This window comes from Phialemonium atrogriseum, assembly GCF_030411735.1.
Source record: "Phialemonium atrogriseum strain 8032-3 unplaced genomic scaffold QBC33scaffold_2, whole genome shotgun sequence".
NCBI classification, from domain to species: Eukaryota; Fungi; Ascomycota; class Sordariomycetes; order Cephalothecales; family Cephalothecaceae; genus Phialemonium; species Phialemonium atrogriseum.
The window spans coordinates 1,540,808-1,558,061 of NW_026848139.1; the positions used below are offsets into that span (position 1 = coordinate 1,540,808).

Below are 17,254 nucleotides of genomic sequence, written 5' to 3' on the forward strand. Positions count from 1 at the left end.
ACCCTCCATTGTCTTCTCTCCAGGCACGCCGGTGACGCGAGCTCTTGTTGGCCAATGCGCCGGTCAGCTCAATCGAGGGGTCCTTTTAAGCTAAGCGGGGATGGCCTTAGGCGGGGTTGACGCACGTACCATCGTTATTCCTTGAGTACCTAGGTTTATTAGGTTCCCGCCATCTCCAGCTTCGGACGAACCTACCTATCGCAAGCTTCAGTACAAAACCCTGTCAGTATCCCGACCGCAACTTTTGTAAGGCGCCAATTTCTACATCTTTGTCTTATTCTCCAGTCGCCCAACGCTGTGCTAGGCCCAGATCCCCCCAAAAAGCAATGGCGCAGCTCGCGCCCCCAGCGCCGCCCCTCCTCCTCACCAAGCGGGTGACCTCGTTCCTGCACGCCAACCTCTCGGCGCACATCCACACCGCGGCGCTGACGACGCCCTCGGGCCGCCTGCTGGCACACGCGTCGCTGTCGTCGTCGGCCCGCGCCCTGCGCCGCCAGTGCGCCGTCGCCGCCTCGCTGTGGGCCATCCACGGCCCGTCCTCGCGCCTCGCCGACGCCGCCGAGGCCGCGCTGCCAAAGACCTGCAGCTCCACCCCGGGCGGCGCCGGGGCCGTTGCCAGGGCCGTCACCGTCCAGCTCGCGGGCGGCGCCGTCTTCGTCGTGCGCGCCCTGCGCTGCGGCATCCTGTTTGTGGCCGTCGGAGGGGGCGGCGGCGGGGCGTCAACGCCGGGGTCGGACCGGCCGGTCGGATCGTCCCCGCGGGGGGAGGGCTCGGGTGTGCTGCCGCATCTTGGGGTCCGCGAGCTGCCGCTGGCCCACCAGGGGAACGCGGGCCCCGCCGTGGTGACGGTCAGGCCGCCGTCCAGCCCGCCGCTGGGGTCGCCGTCGGAGGCGGAGAGCGTCCTCAGCGCGGGCACGGGGGCCGGGGCGAGCGTCGTCAGCCATGCGACGAGCAGCGCGGGCGGCGGCGGCAGTTCCGGGAGCGGCAGTGCGGCGACGGTGCTGGCTACGCGGAGGCAGGCCGAGGAGTTGGCGCGGTGGCTTGACGAGAAGCTCGGGACGCTGTCCGTGCCTGAAGAGATAATCGGGCCTGGATGGGATGCTCGGTAGGGATGGAACATGGTCAGGGGCATGCCGAGGACGATGCGGGACCGATTTGAAGTTAATGTGCCCTGGATGGGAAGGGGGCGGTGGCCACATGGTGGAAAGCAATCGGACATTCGAGCATCGACAGGTCGAGATCCAAAAAGCCAGGCCACGCGGGCGCGTCAGAGGTGGTTGCCGATGGGTGTTTGGTGTTATGTGCGTAGCAGGCAGGCAAAGGTAGCCTTTCTTGTCAACTGTTTGGCATGGCATTCCAAGAGCGGGCAATTTGGATATAGGGAATTAGTTGGCCGGCGGATGGGTCTTGTCCTCGAGACGTCTGGGCAGCGCGCCCTTACTCTCGGAGATCGAACGGCTGCAAAATGCTGCGAACAAATCCGCCGTGTAATGGAGGAGATCGAACGCTGCGCAGTTACGCCTACAGTGGCGTCAGGACGAGCAAACTAAATGCTGCCCAACCTACATTGAGACATGATGTCTTCCCACCCACCCTGGACGGAGCGCACAACGAAGCCGAGGAAATAGATGACCTTCTTAGTTTCAAAATTATAACTAAATCGCTAATGTATATACCTAGTCATATACAGGATATTACCTGCCGATTGGCAGAAGAGGCTGAAGGAGTGTCATGTCCCATGCCCATATACACAAACTCTCTCACACGAGCGGCCAATGTATGCCTTCCTCCCCATCAAGCAATGGCAAAGAATGCGCCACTCACGGCTGACAGCGCAATGGTCAGCGAAACTAGCAGCAGCCCATTCTCCCCCCTCGCCACGCCCATGCCCGCCGCGGCATTGGGGCTGTTCTTGCTCGTCGACGTCACCAGCGTGCCGCCGCCGCCGCCGCCCGTGCTGGTGCCGCCCCCACCGCCGCCCGTGCCGCTGGCCGAGACCTCTGCGCGGCGCAGGACGTAGATCTCGCCCGTCGCATCGCTGGTCATGAAGATGCGACCCTCGCCGTCGATGGCCAGGCCCGCGGGCCGGAAGCAGGCGCCCGGACAGGCCGAGTTGTCGCCGTTGCTGAGGACGTCGACGGCCGCCTTGGTGCTGTCGGCGGGCTCGACGGGCTCGCCGCCGGCGAAGGACACGGCAGAGAGCTTGTAGCCCGCCGGCTTGTTGCGGTTCCAGCTGCCGTGGAAGGTGATGTACGCGAGGCTGCCGTCCTTGGTGAACTTGATGTCCAGGGGGGCCATGTGGGCCTTTGGTTCGGGGGGGGGGGGGGGGGGAGAAAAACCTAAGTGTTAGCTGGCTGTGCCATCTATTTTGGGGCATAGGGCATAGGGCCTTAGTTGGTGTCTTGGGCTTACCTGGAAGGTCAACCGTGGCGCGACATAGTCGTCGGCACAGGTTGTATCATTCAGAGTAGCGCTTTGCTCGAGCGCGAACTGGCTCCCCACCTTCATGCCGCCAACATCTGGGACGTTCTTATTCCACAACGCAAAGCAGTGGGGATACCCGTAATTGCCGCCCTGGCTCTCCGTCGACCCGTTCAGGAAGCCGTGGAAGTTCATCTCCTCGCCCGGGTTGTCCTCGTGGATGTCTTTGCCCGACCGCTGCAGCTGGTCGGCACTGTTCTCGACGCTGTAGATGCCACCTGTGACGGGATGCTCGGCCACGCCGACCGAGTTGCGGAGCCCCCAACCTATCAACTTGCCCTGGCTCGGGTAGTCGTATGGCTTCCCATCGGCGGCGTCCGAGATGTTGAATGCGCGGATCTCCGAGCGGCCCGTCGAGAGCTCTGCTGCGCCCTCGTCCATGTTCTCGGCACTGCCGCGCGAAACTAGGAGCATACCCGGCGCCTTGCGGGAGAGGAGGAGCGTACGGGTTACATGATCCGAATTGCTCATGTTCCCTACTAATGTCTGCTTAGTGTCGCTGACAGATATCGCCTCCGGGTCGTATGCCCAGGAGTAGACCTCATTTGAGGATGAGGCGTAGAGTGTCCGACCGTCGCCTGACAGCTCAATTCCATGGTTGAGCTATATCGGATTTGTCAGTGTCAGGCCCTGCATAGTATAATATGGGGCTTCTTACGTTGGAATCGTCGATGAGCTTAGTGGTCTTCTTTACCACAAGACAGGTACCTCCATTATCAGAGAATGTGACGTGGACGATACCAGTTCCTTGCTGAACAACGAGCAATGCTCCATTCGAGTCGAACAAGAGACCGCGGGGTTTCTTGAGCCCTTTAACAATCAGTTGCGCAACATATCCGCTTCCAACCACCGGCGCCGAATATGATGGGGTTAAGACGGTCGGGCAGGCACCTGAGGCCGAAGATGTCGAGGTCTGGGTTTGGCAGCGGCCGGAGTGGAGCAGAGCTGCAATAACAGCTAGTCGCAGGTGTTGGTAGAACATCTCTTATCTATGTCGTTCGTATGAAGCTATCGTCGACGTGATTGATTGTTACGAGACTTGTGAGGCTGGAAGCGATCCAATTTTCTTTATGAAGAAGAACAAGCGCAAATATGAAGCCGCCACATCCAATGATCTAAGCACGCATCTCTCGTCTGAGTTTCTCGACAGAGCGAACGCTATGCGATAAGCTCCCATGGTGCGAGTAAATATTGGCAAACTTCTGAAACGCACCCAACCTCTACAATTGGTAGATCCAAGAAGCTATGACCCTTGGCTCGCGACCCCTCCATCTGGTTGTACAGCCATCTTGACATGATGTCACAGCATCCATGGATCCTGATTTCGCATTGCCTGAAACTGAACTGCTGCCAGCCTGCCAATAGAACGAGCCTCTATAGCCTTGGCAAAGAGTAAAGCTATGCGTAAGGCTTAAGATATCGACAACCTAATCAAAGACGAGGTCTAAAAGTCAATAAGGATCAATGGGGAGGTTGCCTGCACAGCCCATCATTAGACGCCGCTTGGCGAATATTTGCAGCACCGTCCGGATACCTATTTCAACTGCAATGATAGCCAACTTGTCACCAGTTCCCAAGAACCAACCGACTCAACTGGCGATGTCGAGATCCTAGTCCGGGAAACTTGGTTACGATCTGTCGCCAAGAATAGCCGCGTCATGGCACAACCATAACTAACCACCAGCTGAGCTCTCAGGGGCAGGAACGGTGACCGGCTGGGCGGCAGTCCGTTGCCGGAACTCCTCCCAGTCCCATTGAACCTCAGCAGCAAGTTCCGAGATGCGTCCCCTGCCGTACTCCCGTATCTTCTCTGCCTCGGCATTTCTGCCCACCTTGTCCAGGAGTTCGGTGAGCTTGAACATGGCGAACTGTATGGCGTCTTCGTCTCCGCTGTACGTCGACATTCTCAGCGAGAGACGATGATAAGCTTCGGCCGCCACCATATCCCCCCTCTTCTCTTCTATGATGGCCGCAAAGCACCAATGTCGAGAAGCGTCGGCATGGCTCGAATCAGTATAGGTGTGTTCCACCGCGCGGAGAGCTTCCTGGGCCTCGTTAAACTTGCCCTGATCTCTCTTCATCTGGCTGATTTTCCATGCATAAAGTCGCTGGTGTCTGAGAACCCAGGGGTAGAGCTTCGCATCGTGCGGGATTTTGTCGAGCTCTTTCTTGATACTCCGGACTTGGTCTGGGGTATCCTCCTTGACGACGGAAGCCCCATACCGGTCCCAATAGACCTCGAGGCTCAAGTTGCTCCCCGGCCCGAACAACTCGTCAGACTGCTCGATCATCAAGTCGTATATCCTCGGAAGTACCTCATCGTATTTCTCTACCTCAAGCCCGCCGAGCCGTCTAAGAACGACGGGGAGTTTGGTATTACTCTGGCTGATGGAGTCTGCCTGGCTCTGAATGTATTTCCGGAATATGTTTAATGTGTCCCGCTGGCCGCGCCGGTCAAGACGGGAGAAGACTGCCATCAAAAGAGAAAGAACCCTCGGAACGTTGAGCGAGACGGCCGTCGCAGTCGAGCGGAAGGCCAGGTCCAGCAATCTGAAAGCCCCCGAGAAATCGGACCGGGACAGAAGATCTGCCGCAGCGAAGAATTTGGCGAGGATGTCATCAATGGCTTCCGAAGCGCGGCGTCCAGCATTGGCCCCGACCACGACGCCTTCATCGTCAATGCTCCAGCTGCCTGAGTCCCGGGAAGACCGCAAGTAATCCCTGCAATCGGCAAGTACGAGTTCCGTCTCTGTCAGGGTGCCTGGGACCCGCCAGACAGACTCGGGCGGCGGTGGGGGGGTCACACAAGTGACCCGTACGAACTCCTCGGGATTGGGCCGGTGGCCACGGTGATAACGAGTAAGCAGATGGGGCTTCCTCTTGAGATAGCGCTGGATGTTCGTCTCGTTCACTCGCTTGCCCATGATCCAGTACTCAGACTGCTTGCCCTGGGCTCCCCGCTGAGCCTTGAGATGGAGGATGGCGAGGACATCTTCATCGTTGAGTCGCTTGCCGATATCCCATTCTTTGATCTTTGTCTTGTAAATCTTTACCCTTGGATGAAATGAGATTTATTGCCCTTCGATTGGCCAATGCTGTAGGGTTTCTGACTTACGTGGAGAAGAAGTTATGATCTCGTTCCATGATCTTCATGACATCTTCCAACTCCTTCTCCCGATACAGTCCAATGATGGTCTGCTTCTGGGCGGCCCATTCCTCCGAAGTTGCCCACCGCTTCTTGGATACAACAGAAGCCATAGCTCACCTGATATTGCCGGATTGGATTGATAGTGGATAAAGATTAGTTACTCAGACAGAGTGAAATACCACTCAAGGTTAGCTGTTAGCCAGATAAACAACACGAGGGGTTTATTTGGCATTTCGGCATCTTCGACCCCAGCTTGGCTTGCCGCCGACGTTCAAATACGAACAATGGCATATTAATTTGCCTTCTCCATGTGACCTTGAAAGGGCTGTGTAGCAGGGGTGCAGCATTCACACCATTCAGAACTCTGCCAGTACAGAGCACGGTTGCTGACAGAAACCGTCAGCAATTTTGGCCCCCCTTTTCCCCGTAGGGCTGGGTTACTAATGCCATAGCGTTTGTAGGTAGGTATGTACAGGGTACCGGCAGGCATTTGGTGGGGAACATTTCGATGGAGCCATCCCCTATCATGACGTCACGCCATCGACGTTCCAGCATGGGAAGGGAACAAACAGATGAAGAGGGAGGAGGGAAGGGGTACCTATGCCATCATTACTGACAGAACTTAGGTGTGTGGCTACCTAGACACAACCGACCACAAAAATAACCTACCACGATACTCCAATCAACCCAATTGCAAAGAGAGAGAAAACATGTCCTCCCTTCTACCCATCCGCGCCCTCCACGACGCAACCCACATCCGGCCATTCGCCCTCTCGCTAAACCACAACCTCTCCCTCCTCACCCGCCGCTCGCCCCCTCGGCGAGCCTACCACCCCACCCCGGCGCCCCGCCTGCCCTACAAGGACAGCCAGGACCGGCAGTCCCTCAAGCCGCGCACCAACGGCAGCAGCAAGGGCCCGTCGGACGAGGAGATCGCCTCGGGCGTCGGCGCGTCGTACTCACGCGACGCAACCGAGCCCGGGTCCGAGACCGAGACCGCCAAGCGCGACTCCGCCGACGGCGTCAACCCGCTCGAGATGACCGGCGCGAACCAGGAGTTCTCCAAGCCGCAGGGCGACGGCGGTGCCGCCGAGAACCGCGCCGGCACGGACAAGAAGCGGACGAGCGGCGCCGGGAATAAGGGGAAGAAGGGGAAGGCCGTGTAGCAGAGAGATCGGCCGGGGTGGGTTTCGGGGAAAGGAGAGAAGAGGGGTGGGGAGAGAGGGAGCTTCGGAGGGTGACTGGGCATCTGTCAGCCCTCGACCGCCACAATGTCATGCGAGATAATGCATCCTCCCGCGCATACTCGGTTGTCTGTATAATATAAGGGAAATACATAACCACGATGTCTCAATTTTGAAACTTAGGACGATAGGCTTGCGCTCTCCCTTTACCGCTGGTCGAAGCGGCTTTTGTCCTGTGCGTATTAAAAATTGGATTAAGTACTAAGTATATGTAGATACAGTAGAGGGGGGTATCATGTCTTGAGGTAATGGGGGTATTGCAAACTCGTGTGGGAGTAATGTGCATGGAGACGGGAGTCGTGATGGGAATGGATTGGGCCCTTGGCCCTAAATTGAGCTGCCGAGCTCACATGGAATTAGTCGACCTCCGCCAGATCATAAAGGCCGCGAGTGCGGCACATGCCGTAGCCCCCAGCGCGACGTACAAACTCGTCCGGTCGGGTGGTGGCTCCTCACTCTTCGGAAACGCGGTGCTGGGGTTTGTTGCAGCCTCTGCCAGGCCGACGAAAAGCTCACTGAGGCTGCTCCAGGTGACGCTGACATGCAGCGGGGTGGCCATGTTGATGCTGGACGTGTATGCGTCTGGCTGTAACTCGCTGCGTTGAGTCGTCTTATCTTTGTCTGCCTTCAGCGCGGTATAGATAGCAGGAAGCTCATCGAGCTGCGGAAAGCGTTTGCGCAGGTCCACAATATGAGAGAAGGAATCCGGGTCTGACGAGTCGTAGGCATAGCATATCAAGTCACAGGCATCCAGCTTCGCCTGATTCTCCAGAATGGCAGGCTCCAGTTCACCTAGCTCTTCCAGGATCAGATAGCACTGCTTCCCCCCATGAAGCTCCACGCTATTGACGGCACGCCGGGGCTTGATGGTAGGATGGTAGAGCGGGTCAAACGGCCTGTTGAGGAAGGCATCCAGAAGAGAGGATTTGCCAGCGACGGGGGCGCCGAGGATGTAGCACAGAATAACATTCCGTTCCACTCTCCCCGGTCGCCTCCGTCTCTTCCGCGCCTTGGTAATTTTGAGAGCCGCCGTGATCGGCTCGCGGGGGTTTGGCGCCTCAAAGCCAAGATATGCCAGATACTCCAGAGTCGTCTTGGGTTCGAGGAAAGTAGTCATGCTCCACTGAGCCAGCCAGCCCTGAAGGGTGATGTGGCCCCCTTCGTTTCGTACGGTGGAGGATGGGAAGGACGACTCAATCCATTGGGCAGGGAGACCGGGAGTTGGGGCAAATAGGGCTGACAATTCTTGGTCGTTAAGTCCGCCGTCGCTATCCTTGTCGAAAAGCAGAAATAGATCGACAAAAAAGCGATAGCCTGCAGGGCTGAGTTCGGCCGAAGTGTACTCGGGAACCTCGAACTTGGGGTGTAGGAAACTGTCCTCAAGACTTAGGCTGTCGGTATAATGATGCTTTCGGAGGATGGTCCATATGGTCTCATGGCGCCCTTTTTCTGCGTAGATCTTGTTCAGGTGGAGGAAGCCTTGGAGATTCAGCCCCTTTTCCACGTCGCAATCCGGGACCGCCTTGCTCAAGGACAGCTTAATGTTGTCGAGGTCATCTTGCGACAATGGCTTTTCGAAGGACTTGGCTTGAAAGTCGTGCATCTCTTCGTCGTTGAGATAGCCATCTTGGTCTTTGTCGCAGAGATAGAAGATCCTCCTCAAGGCATCCACGCAGGCAGGTTTTAGGTTGCCCTCCTTGTAGTCGAATAGCGGAGCGATCGGATGGGTGACGGCTTTCTGGCAGAGGAAGAAGACTTCGTTGACATTGCGGTGGTCCCTTGCGCTGGACCGGATGCATGAATCGATCTCCCTAAACTCGGCCATGACGGGGAGCATCTCTTCCTCGACAACCTGGGCAGTATTTCCATCGCCCGTCAGATCAGACTTGTTTGCGCAGAGCACGACGGGGACATTGACGCCGAGAGAGCGAAAGTAGGGCATCCAGAACAGGGCGACGCGTTCGTAGCTGTAGTGGTCCGAGTAGACAAGCAGGATGACATTGGACTTGCGGATCTCCTTGCGCAGCGTTGTGCGGTCCTGGGGACGGGCAGATGTGTCTACAATGGTTGTCGTGACGTTCTCTGGGGTCCCCAGGCCGGGAGGAATGGTGATCTGGGGCAGCACCGACTGGATCTTGTTCGCAACGAAGACATCCTTAACGAGGGAAGCGATGAGGCTGGACTTGCCAGTCCCTTCGTCTCCGCAGACGCAAACACGGACTGCAATCCAGAATTAGTCAATTAATTGCCTAGGCAGACTAGGGAACAGGTTGGAATGCGCACCCGTCGTCATATTGACCTCTCGGAAGGCTTGAGAAGCTACAGAGAAACCATGGCTCACAGCGGCGCTAGAGATGTTTTCCAATCAACCTTGGGAGGTCTCAACTTTTAATGGTTAAGACAAATAAAACAAACAAACCACTATCGACGGGTATCAGAGCGCCCAAGAAGGAAAACCGCGTTGTGGTCAACTGGTGATGTGATAAAGTTGCTGTCAGGTCATTCAGGTCCCGTCATTCCATCAGTGCGACTGACCCAGTCGCATTTTTCCGAGGGCTAGGATAATCCTGGGGACGGGTCACTGCCCCGCCTATCCCGTTGCGCTTCGAGTCCTCCACCACCCCATACGCTCGCTGGCTAAGTTAGGTTTAGCTAATAACCTAGGTGCAGGGATAGAGAAAGAGGGGTGCAGGAGCATAATGGAGACTGGCAAGACTGGCCAGCCCCCACGGCGACCTGGGGACTGAGAGCTAAACTTCTAATCCTAGTGTAGGCCGGCTTATCTGCTTGGTCAACTCCATCCCCTTCCTTTCCAGCTCGTACGTCCTCCCGAGTCCTCGACCAAAGACCAGACGAGACACCACCACCACTACTATCACCACGATTATACCCGCCTTGCCGTCGCGTACACACCCGAGTCTTGTGGCCACCGTTCCCTGTGCCACGTGCTGCTTCCGCTTCTGCTGGTGTTGTATCGAAACTCCCGCAGTCGAAAGCCATGTTGTGAGACCTGCCCGTTTAAATTTGTGCAATCAATGGCTCGCTTCAGCCCTGGCGCATTCAGGATGGCTGACCATTGTGCCTCTCCGCAGCGTCCTACCGCCTCCGCCGAGATATCCAACTCAGGCGTCCTACAATGCCGCTCTCGGCGCCGGGCATATCGCCCCGATGATCGAGACGAATAACATCCTCTCGAACCCGTCGGGGCCTGACTATCAATTCCTAGTTGGCGAGGGTAAGCCCTGAGACTGAGTATGTGCCCACCCGATGCCGTGCAGGGCTGACCTGTGATGCTAGGTCTCTACGTCCTCAAGGAAGACCTTCACCTTGCGACACCCCCGCCGCACCCATCCGAGGCACCCATAGTGAATCCCAATCCACTCGCCACGAACCCTCAGCCCGCAACGGCGGGGACCAAGCTATCGCTGATCAACCTCGACGTGCGACCGCTGCCCCCATCGTTCTACAAAGTTGCCTCCAGGTCCTCTGGCGGCTTGCAGCCAAGCATTCAGGAACATCCCAATGAGAGCCAATCCTCCACCGACATGCGCGAGAGCAGCGAGGCCGGGCGCATGAACTCGGGCGACCTGCCCCCGGTTTCAAATACTCCAGCGTTCGGGGAGGGAAGCACCTTACTGACACAGGGGAATCCAAAAGATGCTGGGAAGAGGAGGAAGCCCAAAAATAATATGACCAAGAGCAACTCCTCCTTCATATCACGGGTTATCTTGCACGAAATCTTCGCCAAAAGATTGCAAGACAGGCCTGCCGACGGCCTCTTCGCCTTTGCCAATATCAACCGGGCATTCCAATGGCTGGATCTCTCGTCTCCGACGAAGGTAGGGCGACCCCTTCCCAGGGTTAAACCAATGTGCAAAAGTTGAGTCATTGCGTAGGCGGAATACTTGACCAAGATACTATTCACCAAGGCGCATTGTTTGTGTCATGACGTTAACAGGTTCACCAAGAGCGCGACCCATATTGATGTCATCATGGGCTTCTCGACAGGTGAGATCATTTGGTGGGAACCGATATCACAACGATACACACGGCTCAATAAAAACGTAGGAGGCCATTGGATCTTATCGCCTAGCGAGGTTAGGAAGACGTTGAGCTGACCCAACTTAGGGCATCATCAATGGAACTCCCATGTCCGAGATTAGATGGATACCTGGCTCGGATACCCTTTTCCTCGCCGCCCATATGGACGGGTCACTTGTCGTGTACGACAAGGAGAAAGAAGACGCCCTCTTCTCCGTGGATGAAGAGGGATCAAAGGAAAACGGCGACTCAAATGGAACGAATGGTGTCCATCATGGAGTCCAGGGTGTCAACATCCAGGTCAACAAGTCTGTCAACTCGAAAAACCAGAGGACAAACCCAGTAGCTGTGTGGAAGCTGTCGAATCAGCGCATCAACGCTTTCGCCTTCTCCCCAGACAAACGCCATCTCGCTGTCGTTTCGGAGGATGGATCCTTGAGGATCATCGACTACTTGAAAGAAGAGTACGTGAACTTCCCCCGCCCCGCAGGTCCTGCAAACCTTGCTCACACTGGCTAGGCTGCTGAACCTCTTCTATTCTTACTACGGAGGCCTTACGTGTGTCTGCTGGTCGCCAGACGGAAAGTACGTCCTCACTGGTGGACAGGACGACCTCATTTCGATCTGGTGTCCATCCGAGTCGGCACTCATTGCGAGATGCCAGGGGCATCACTCGTGGGTAACCTCGGTGGCATTTGACCCTTGGAGATGTGACGACAAAAACTACCGGTTCGGAAGTGTTGGAGAGGACTGCAGGCTTTGCCTATGGGACTTCAGTGTTGGTATGCTCCACCGGCCGAGGGCTGCCTCGGTGCGCCAGAGAGGTGCAATGCCATCCCGGTTGGTGTCCTTGCAAAGAGGGGAGTCTCAGAGCACGCCAACGAGCCGCGTACGCTCAGACTCGAGTCTATCGGCCGAGGGAGAAGAGGAGAAATCGTTTCCTCACCCAGTAGAACCGAGATCAAGGACGGCGATGCTCCCTCCTGTTTTGGTATGTATGCCCCGATTCAAAATTGGCACTTGGACCTTTTAACAACGTGTTGCAGAGTAAAACAGTTGACAAGGACCCGCTATGCTGGCTGGAGTTCACCGAGGACTCGATAATAACTAGTTGCAAGTCAGGTACGTTTCACTACAGACTGGGAGCGCAAAACAAGGTTACTAAAACGCAATGTTAGGTCACGTACGGACATGGAATCGCCCGTCCGACAACCCGGATCTTCAGGCCAAAGAGAAAGCGCCCCTGGACGGCTAGCAGCTTCAGTTTGCTCTTCGTTCGAGACAGTAGGCGCTCTCCGTGTCGAAGCTGTTCTTGCATCGGTTCAAACGCCGCGTCCGTAATACCACCAGCAGGTGCGCTCCTCGGTTCCAATTCATGTCGCAGTCGATACTTTGCGGAGGTTTGGTCTACGACATTCTCGGTGGATGAAGAGGGCCATTGGGGATTCCCTTTCATGTGAACTCCGCAACCTGCGATTAATCTGTATATTTCATGTGCATAAACCAACTATTTTGATACTGAGCGTATATAACAATACCTACTTAGTAGTGTAACGGTTTTACTTTGCTAATAATGCCTAAGAACGTCAGGAGAAATCATGGGCTTGGCAGTTGGAATTTATGCATTCGGTCTAATGTGCAAATGATGGATTTTTGTCGCAACTTCAAAGTGGTGGGAATGAGTGGATGGATCTGTGGACCCAGAGACATGGATCGTCGGGTCGAGGCTGCTGCTTCCGGTCAGTCCCGTTCCCGATCAACCACAAGCCGGACTCTTATCGATTGATCGACAGGCTAGCAAGAGGCTCAACCGATCCGGCAAAGAATTGATGACTTCAGTTTGCATGTGAATTCTGCGCAATCCCACGTGTTGCATCCGGACGTGGCTTGTAATCTCCATGGATTGTAAGGCTGGCGTGAGCTACCGAACCGGGCCGATGATTAAACTTCATTTTCCATGCTGCACGCAGAGACTCCACCTATGTAGACCTTGCATCTCTTTGTAACTCCCATGGTAAAGCGATGGCTACTGTGCTAAATTTCCGATGACCTGTGTTTTCTCACCACTACCCAAACTACTAAGAGGCGGAGACCAACCAAGCCAACGGCTGTGAGGGACGTTGGCGCAATCAAAAGAGACACCGAAATGTGGCCATCCTTCATTGAACATTCTGTCAGCCCATGTTCGTATGCTTGTACTGCGTACCTAGCCTCAGAGCTCCCGTCCCTTAACCATAACCGATATTCGGAGGTAGAGCGGAACATTTGCGTCTACTGTGGGTGGGTCACACGGCTAGACGTCTGCCCTGACAGATTCAATTAATAACAACGCAATCAATAACTGCCAGCTTGAACTATTTATACGATTATTCAGCACCCAGGGCCCAGGGGCCGGTAACTGACGATCCTTGCGTCGACATGGCCTCATGGATGGTACTGTACATACAAGTACATGAATGGGTGCACCTGCGATATCCCTCAGCCCTGACTCGGCATGCAGCCACGCTAGGTAGGAATATCACCATTCGGAATAGCATTGCGCAGTTCACAGGATATTTCAGTCAAGTACCCCTCGTCCTCTTAAAGCTGAACCGCGGCCTGAAGGCTTCTACACTGTAGAACACACTTCCAAAAGTCTACGTGCAGGGGTTCAGGTTTGGGTCAGGCTGCCACACCATTAACCGTAGTCACATACAGAGGAGCAGTGGTAGTATGGCAGAAGTGAGACCTCCTCCTTTAGGAAACGTCGCAGGGTAGCCGTTGGCTCTGCCTCAATATTCCCGTTCAGCAACCGGGGTTGCCAACCGCATTCCAAATCCAGAAGCTGGTGATCAGCCACCTTTGTTGTCGTCATGTCGCGCCATCAAGGAGCTGCCACGAGCCCCGTGTCTAACACCCTGTGGACCGTGACTGCGGATTGTGATGTGTCAAAAACTGCCGCTGGGCGATGGGGCAACAATCGTGTGGTCTTTCGGGCATCCTCGCCAAACCTCAGGCTCTTTCCCTCCTTTTTCCAAGAGAGGATCTCCGCGGACCATTCCAAGGAGACGTTCCTGTCTTTTTTTAACAGACTCATCAGTCTTGACTCTTGGCGCTTCGTATTATTTTCTTGAGTCTGTGGCTGGGTCTTCGGGATATTGATAGCTCTTTTGTATGCATGTATGTAGGTACCGTGGGTGCATCCCGCTGAGGAAGGTCCTTGCAACTTATATAAGCAGGTGGTGCGGTACCTTCCACTGTCGGCTCCTGTAGTCCCACTTACTCCTACACTTAGAGAAACCGCCACAACCTGGCACTTCCAATAATAATACCGGCTTCGGCCATGCGTTTTTATCTGTCTCAGACATATCTGGTAGGTTTTCATCCTTGCTCCTTTCTTTCTTTCTTCCCTTCTGCCGTGTACGCTACCGCCGCCAAGGCAAGCTCGCCACATAGTGGGTCCATTTTTACCTTTAAACGGATCCGTAGGTACCTCTCTACGCGTAGTTTGGGACCCCACCTTTTGCCCTCATATGCCTTGCCTCTCCTTGGCTTCATGATGTTATCCCGTGGTCGGCCGTCATGAGACACTAGTAAGTCCCCACCGTCTCTTCTTGAGGCTGCTCCTGGCCTCGGTACCTGGATGGTTGGTGCTTGGTACTTGGTACCCTGCGCAATATGATGACTCAATGAGCTGGGCATGCCACTATGCCAATCTTTACGGGTCCAGCATACATATGCATACATGCGTTATCAGCTCGAGATGGCGCAAAACTTGCGTACTCCCGATATCTCCATGTAGTCACTGCTATTTTTTCTCAGCCTTCGCCTTCTGCTCAGAGTGACCTTCCCTATCTTCTCACACTCGCCAAGAGCCGCAGGATTTCTTCTCTTGGAAACACCTTCCTTCCGGAACAAACCTACATGTCTCCGTACATCCTTGCTCCGCTCCTATCCTACTCTCACCTGTCCACCTGCACTTGATCGCATTCTGTACTGCCGTATGGCGGTAATAGATTATATCTAATTCGGCACCGTCCGTCCTCGTCCAGTCCAACATATCCCCCCCACCCCATTCCCTGACAATGCTGTCGTCGTTCAACCCATTCAACTCGGTGACAGGGAGGAACGCCTTTACCCTATTTGACGTCCGGTACGTCTCGCCGCTGGCTTCTAACTGCTTCCCTGACATTCAATTTACTAACTCTTCAACCCAGCCTTGACAATGACTTCATTGTCTTTCGTGGGAATGAGCATGAGTCCTCTGGCCAATTGTTGAAGGGCATGGTTGTCTTGTGTTTGCCGTCGTCCCTGAAGATCGAGGATGTCCACCTCAGATTAACTGGTACTATGAGATTAACGTAAGTCAGGCGCATGTGTGGTCCTGTCCCTTCTTGTTCAAATTCCCCAGTTCCGCACTGACATGGAGGGTAATGCAGGTGGAGCGACTTGAGACCGACAGCCACAGGCGCATCGAATCAGAAAGTCGACAAGACAACAAGACAACAACAATCCTCACCCACAGATGGCGGCCGTTCGCAGGTATAGGTGCGCCGGACCCGTCATCTGGCCTACCAGCCACAAAGGGTGTCACGCTTGCTGCAGGGAACTATGAATGGCCTTTCGAGTTTATGTTGCCTGGAGACACATGTGAAAGCGTGGAGGGTATGCCCGAGGCAAGCATCACATACAAGCTAAAGGCAACTGTGGCAAGAGGAAAGCTGTCCTACGACTTGCATGCCTACAAGCGATTGCGGGTTATACGGACACTCGACTCCTCGGCACTCGAATTCCACCATGCTATGAGTGTGGAGAATATCTGGCCGAATAAGGTGGAATACTCGATTGTGGTGCCGCAGAAGGCTGTGGTTTTCGGCAGCTCTATACCGTTGGAGACGAGGTTTACACCGTTGTTGAAGGGGCTGGACATGGGCGACATCAAGATTAAGTTGGTCGAAGTTCACGACATCATACTGCGAGGGGCGGCCGGGCACACCTTGAGGCACCACAAGAAGGAGAGGGAAGTCGCTCATTGGACCTTGACGATGAACCGTGAGGAACATTGGCGTGATATGATTGAAGACACCGGCCAAGAAGGCTGGGTTTTGGATGCAGCTCTCGACTTGCCCAGGAGGCTCGGCAAGTGTGTGCAAGATGTCAATGCTCACGGGATCAAAGTTCGACACAAGCTCAAGTTGGTTGTGGCATTGAAGAATCCCGATGGCCATATCTCAGAGCTCCGGGCAACTCTCCCGGTTACCATATTCATCTCGCCAACCATGCCCTTGGACGAGGAAGGGAACCTTGTCCGTCAGTTACCGCCAGGAAGGACGCCCGAGTCGACCAACGCCATAATTGCCCCGCCGGGATATGGAGAGCATGTCCTTGACGAGCTCTACGACGATGTCGACGCCAGTGGAATGCAGACGCCAGGCGTTCAATCGGGGGTAAACAGCCCGTTCTACGCCCACTCTCATGCAGGCTCTGCCGAGAACCTGGCAGCAGCGCTGTCCAGTACGGCTGTTCCGCCAGCGGCTCTCTCGTCTAGGTTACAGAGCATGTCGCTAGAGTCATCGCACCGCAACATCTCGCTGCATTCCAGGGCTTCGGGCTCTGGAGGAGCCACGCCCCTTCATGCCAACGAGACCAGTCATTCATCGTCACAATCACACTCGGCGCCACTATCGCGCCGGGCCAGTGGCGAGCACTCATCAGGGTCCAATACCCCCGAGCACGTCGATTTCCCCGACCTTACCGAGCTGAGCAAAGTCCCGAGCTACCAGACAGCGGTGAGGACTCCCGTCCGCCCACTACAGATCGCCCAGGGTTCCGCACTGCCCAATTACGAGACCGCAATGAGCGCTCCGGGGTCTCCTATCCTCTCTCATACCCCGGTTGCGGACGTTCTGGCCATGATTCCCGAGGTGTCAAACGAACACCGAGAGCCCAGTCTAGGTGAACCCAGGCCGACTACAGGGAGAAGACGGCAGTCGTCACTCGGCCTTTCAGCGTATGCGGGTGACATGGACGAACGGAGACGGCTAATAATACTACGGGCGCGAGAGCGTTGAACGGTGTATATGTCCACGGCAATTTGTACTCTTTGCGATTTTGATTGAAACGTCGCCTTTCAAAGGCAGGTAGGAAGGCTGGAAACCAGCACCACACTTGGAGTTGAGGTACCGGACTCACGGCAGGTTGGAATTGGAAGGTCATAGACAGGGGACGGAGTTGGCGGCAGGTGATCAAATCTCTGTTGTTCATGTTCATGTTATGTTTTAGTATGATTTCGATACCCCCCTTAAATCGGCCCACAAGGTTCGAAGGGAAAAAAAACGATTTGAAGGAATCGGCGACCCCG

At 55.4% G+C, this 17,254-nt stretch overlaps 7 protein-coding genes across 7 annotated transcripts; 4 read left to right on the forward strand and 3 right to left on the reverse strand.

Moving 5' to 3' along the window:
• Positions 1-326: 326 nt before the first annotated feature.
• QBC33DRAFT_511284 (uncharacterized protein) lies at positions 327-1,109 on the forward strand (the record flags this gene model as incomplete). The annotated part of the gene is made up of 1 exon (XM_060425829.1): positions 327-1,109. One exon carries the CDS (start codon positions 327-329, stop codon positions 1,107-1,109), a length of 783 nt encoding a protein of 260 aa, XP_060288004.1.
• A 465-nt stretch (positions 1,110-1,574) lies between these two features.
• QBC33DRAFT_167741 (soluble quino protein glucose dehydrogenase) lies at positions 1,575-3,808 on the reverse strand. The gene is made up of 3 exons (XM_060422292.1): positions 3,140-3,808; positions 2,413-3,084; positions 1,575-2,304 (listed from the first exon to the last, which is right to left on the reverse strand). Exons 1-3 carry the CDS (start codon positions 3,461-3,463, stop codon positions 1,795-1,797), a joined length of 1,506 nt encoding a protein of 501 aa, XP_060288005.1. The 5' UTR covers positions 3,464-3,808; the 3' UTR covers positions 1,575-1,794.
• A 68-nt stretch (positions 3,809-3,876) lies between these two features.
• On the reverse strand, positions 3,877-5,834 carry QBC33DRAFT_524848 (uncharacterized protein). The gene has a single exon (XM_060426753.1). The coding sequence runs from the start codon at positions 5,403-5,405 to the stop codon at positions 4,155-4,157; it is 1,251 nt and encodes a 416-aa protein (XP_060288006.1). The 5' UTR covers positions 5,406-5,834; the 3' UTR covers positions 3,877-4,154.
• A 205-nt stretch (positions 5,835-6,039) lies between these two features.
• On the forward strand, positions 6,040-7,007 carry QBC33DRAFT_167708 (uncharacterized protein). Its single transcript, XM_060422291.1, has one exon. The coding sequence runs from the start codon at positions 6,340-6,342 to the stop codon at positions 6,793-6,795; it is 456 nt and encodes a 151-aa protein (XP_060288007.1). The 5' UTR covers positions 6,040-6,339; the 3' UTR covers positions 6,796-7,007.
• On the reverse strand, positions 7,008-9,276 carry QBC33DRAFT_167707 (mitochondrial Rho GTPase). The gene is made up of 2 exons (XM_060422290.1): positions 9,157-9,276; positions 7,008-9,093 (listed from the first exon to the last, which is right to left on the reverse strand). Exons 1-2 carry the CDS (start codon positions 9,164-9,166, stop codon positions 7,220-7,222), a joined length of 1,884 nt encoding a protein of 627 aa, XP_060288008.1. The 5' UTR covers positions 9,167-9,276; the 3' UTR covers positions 7,008-7,219.
• Positions 9,277-9,957: 681 nt separating this feature from the next.
• Positions 9,958-12,169, forward strand: QBC33DRAFT_444453 (WD40-repeat-containing domain protein; the record flags this gene model as incomplete). The annotated part of the gene is made up of 7 exons (XM_060424277.1): positions 9,958-10,108; positions 10,171-10,712; positions 10,770-10,937; positions 11,002-11,378; positions 11,434-11,905; positions 11,961-12,036; positions 12,093-12,169. Coding segments are annotated over 7 exons (1,863 nt in total), but the record flags the coding sequence as incomplete, so codon positions are not given.
• Positions 12,170-14,978: 2,809 nt separating this feature from the next.
• QBC33DRAFT_554961 (uncharacterized protein) lies at positions 14,979-16,964 on the forward strand (the record flags this gene model as incomplete). Its single annotated transcript, XM_060429575.1, has 3 exons — positions 14,979-15,046; positions 15,111-15,254; positions 15,323-16,964. 3 exons carry the CDS (start codon positions 14,979-14,981, stop codon positions 16,962-16,964), a joined length of 1,854 nt encoding a protein of 617 aa, XP_060288010.1.
• Between the last annotated feature and the right edge of the window lie 290 nt (positions 16,965-17,254).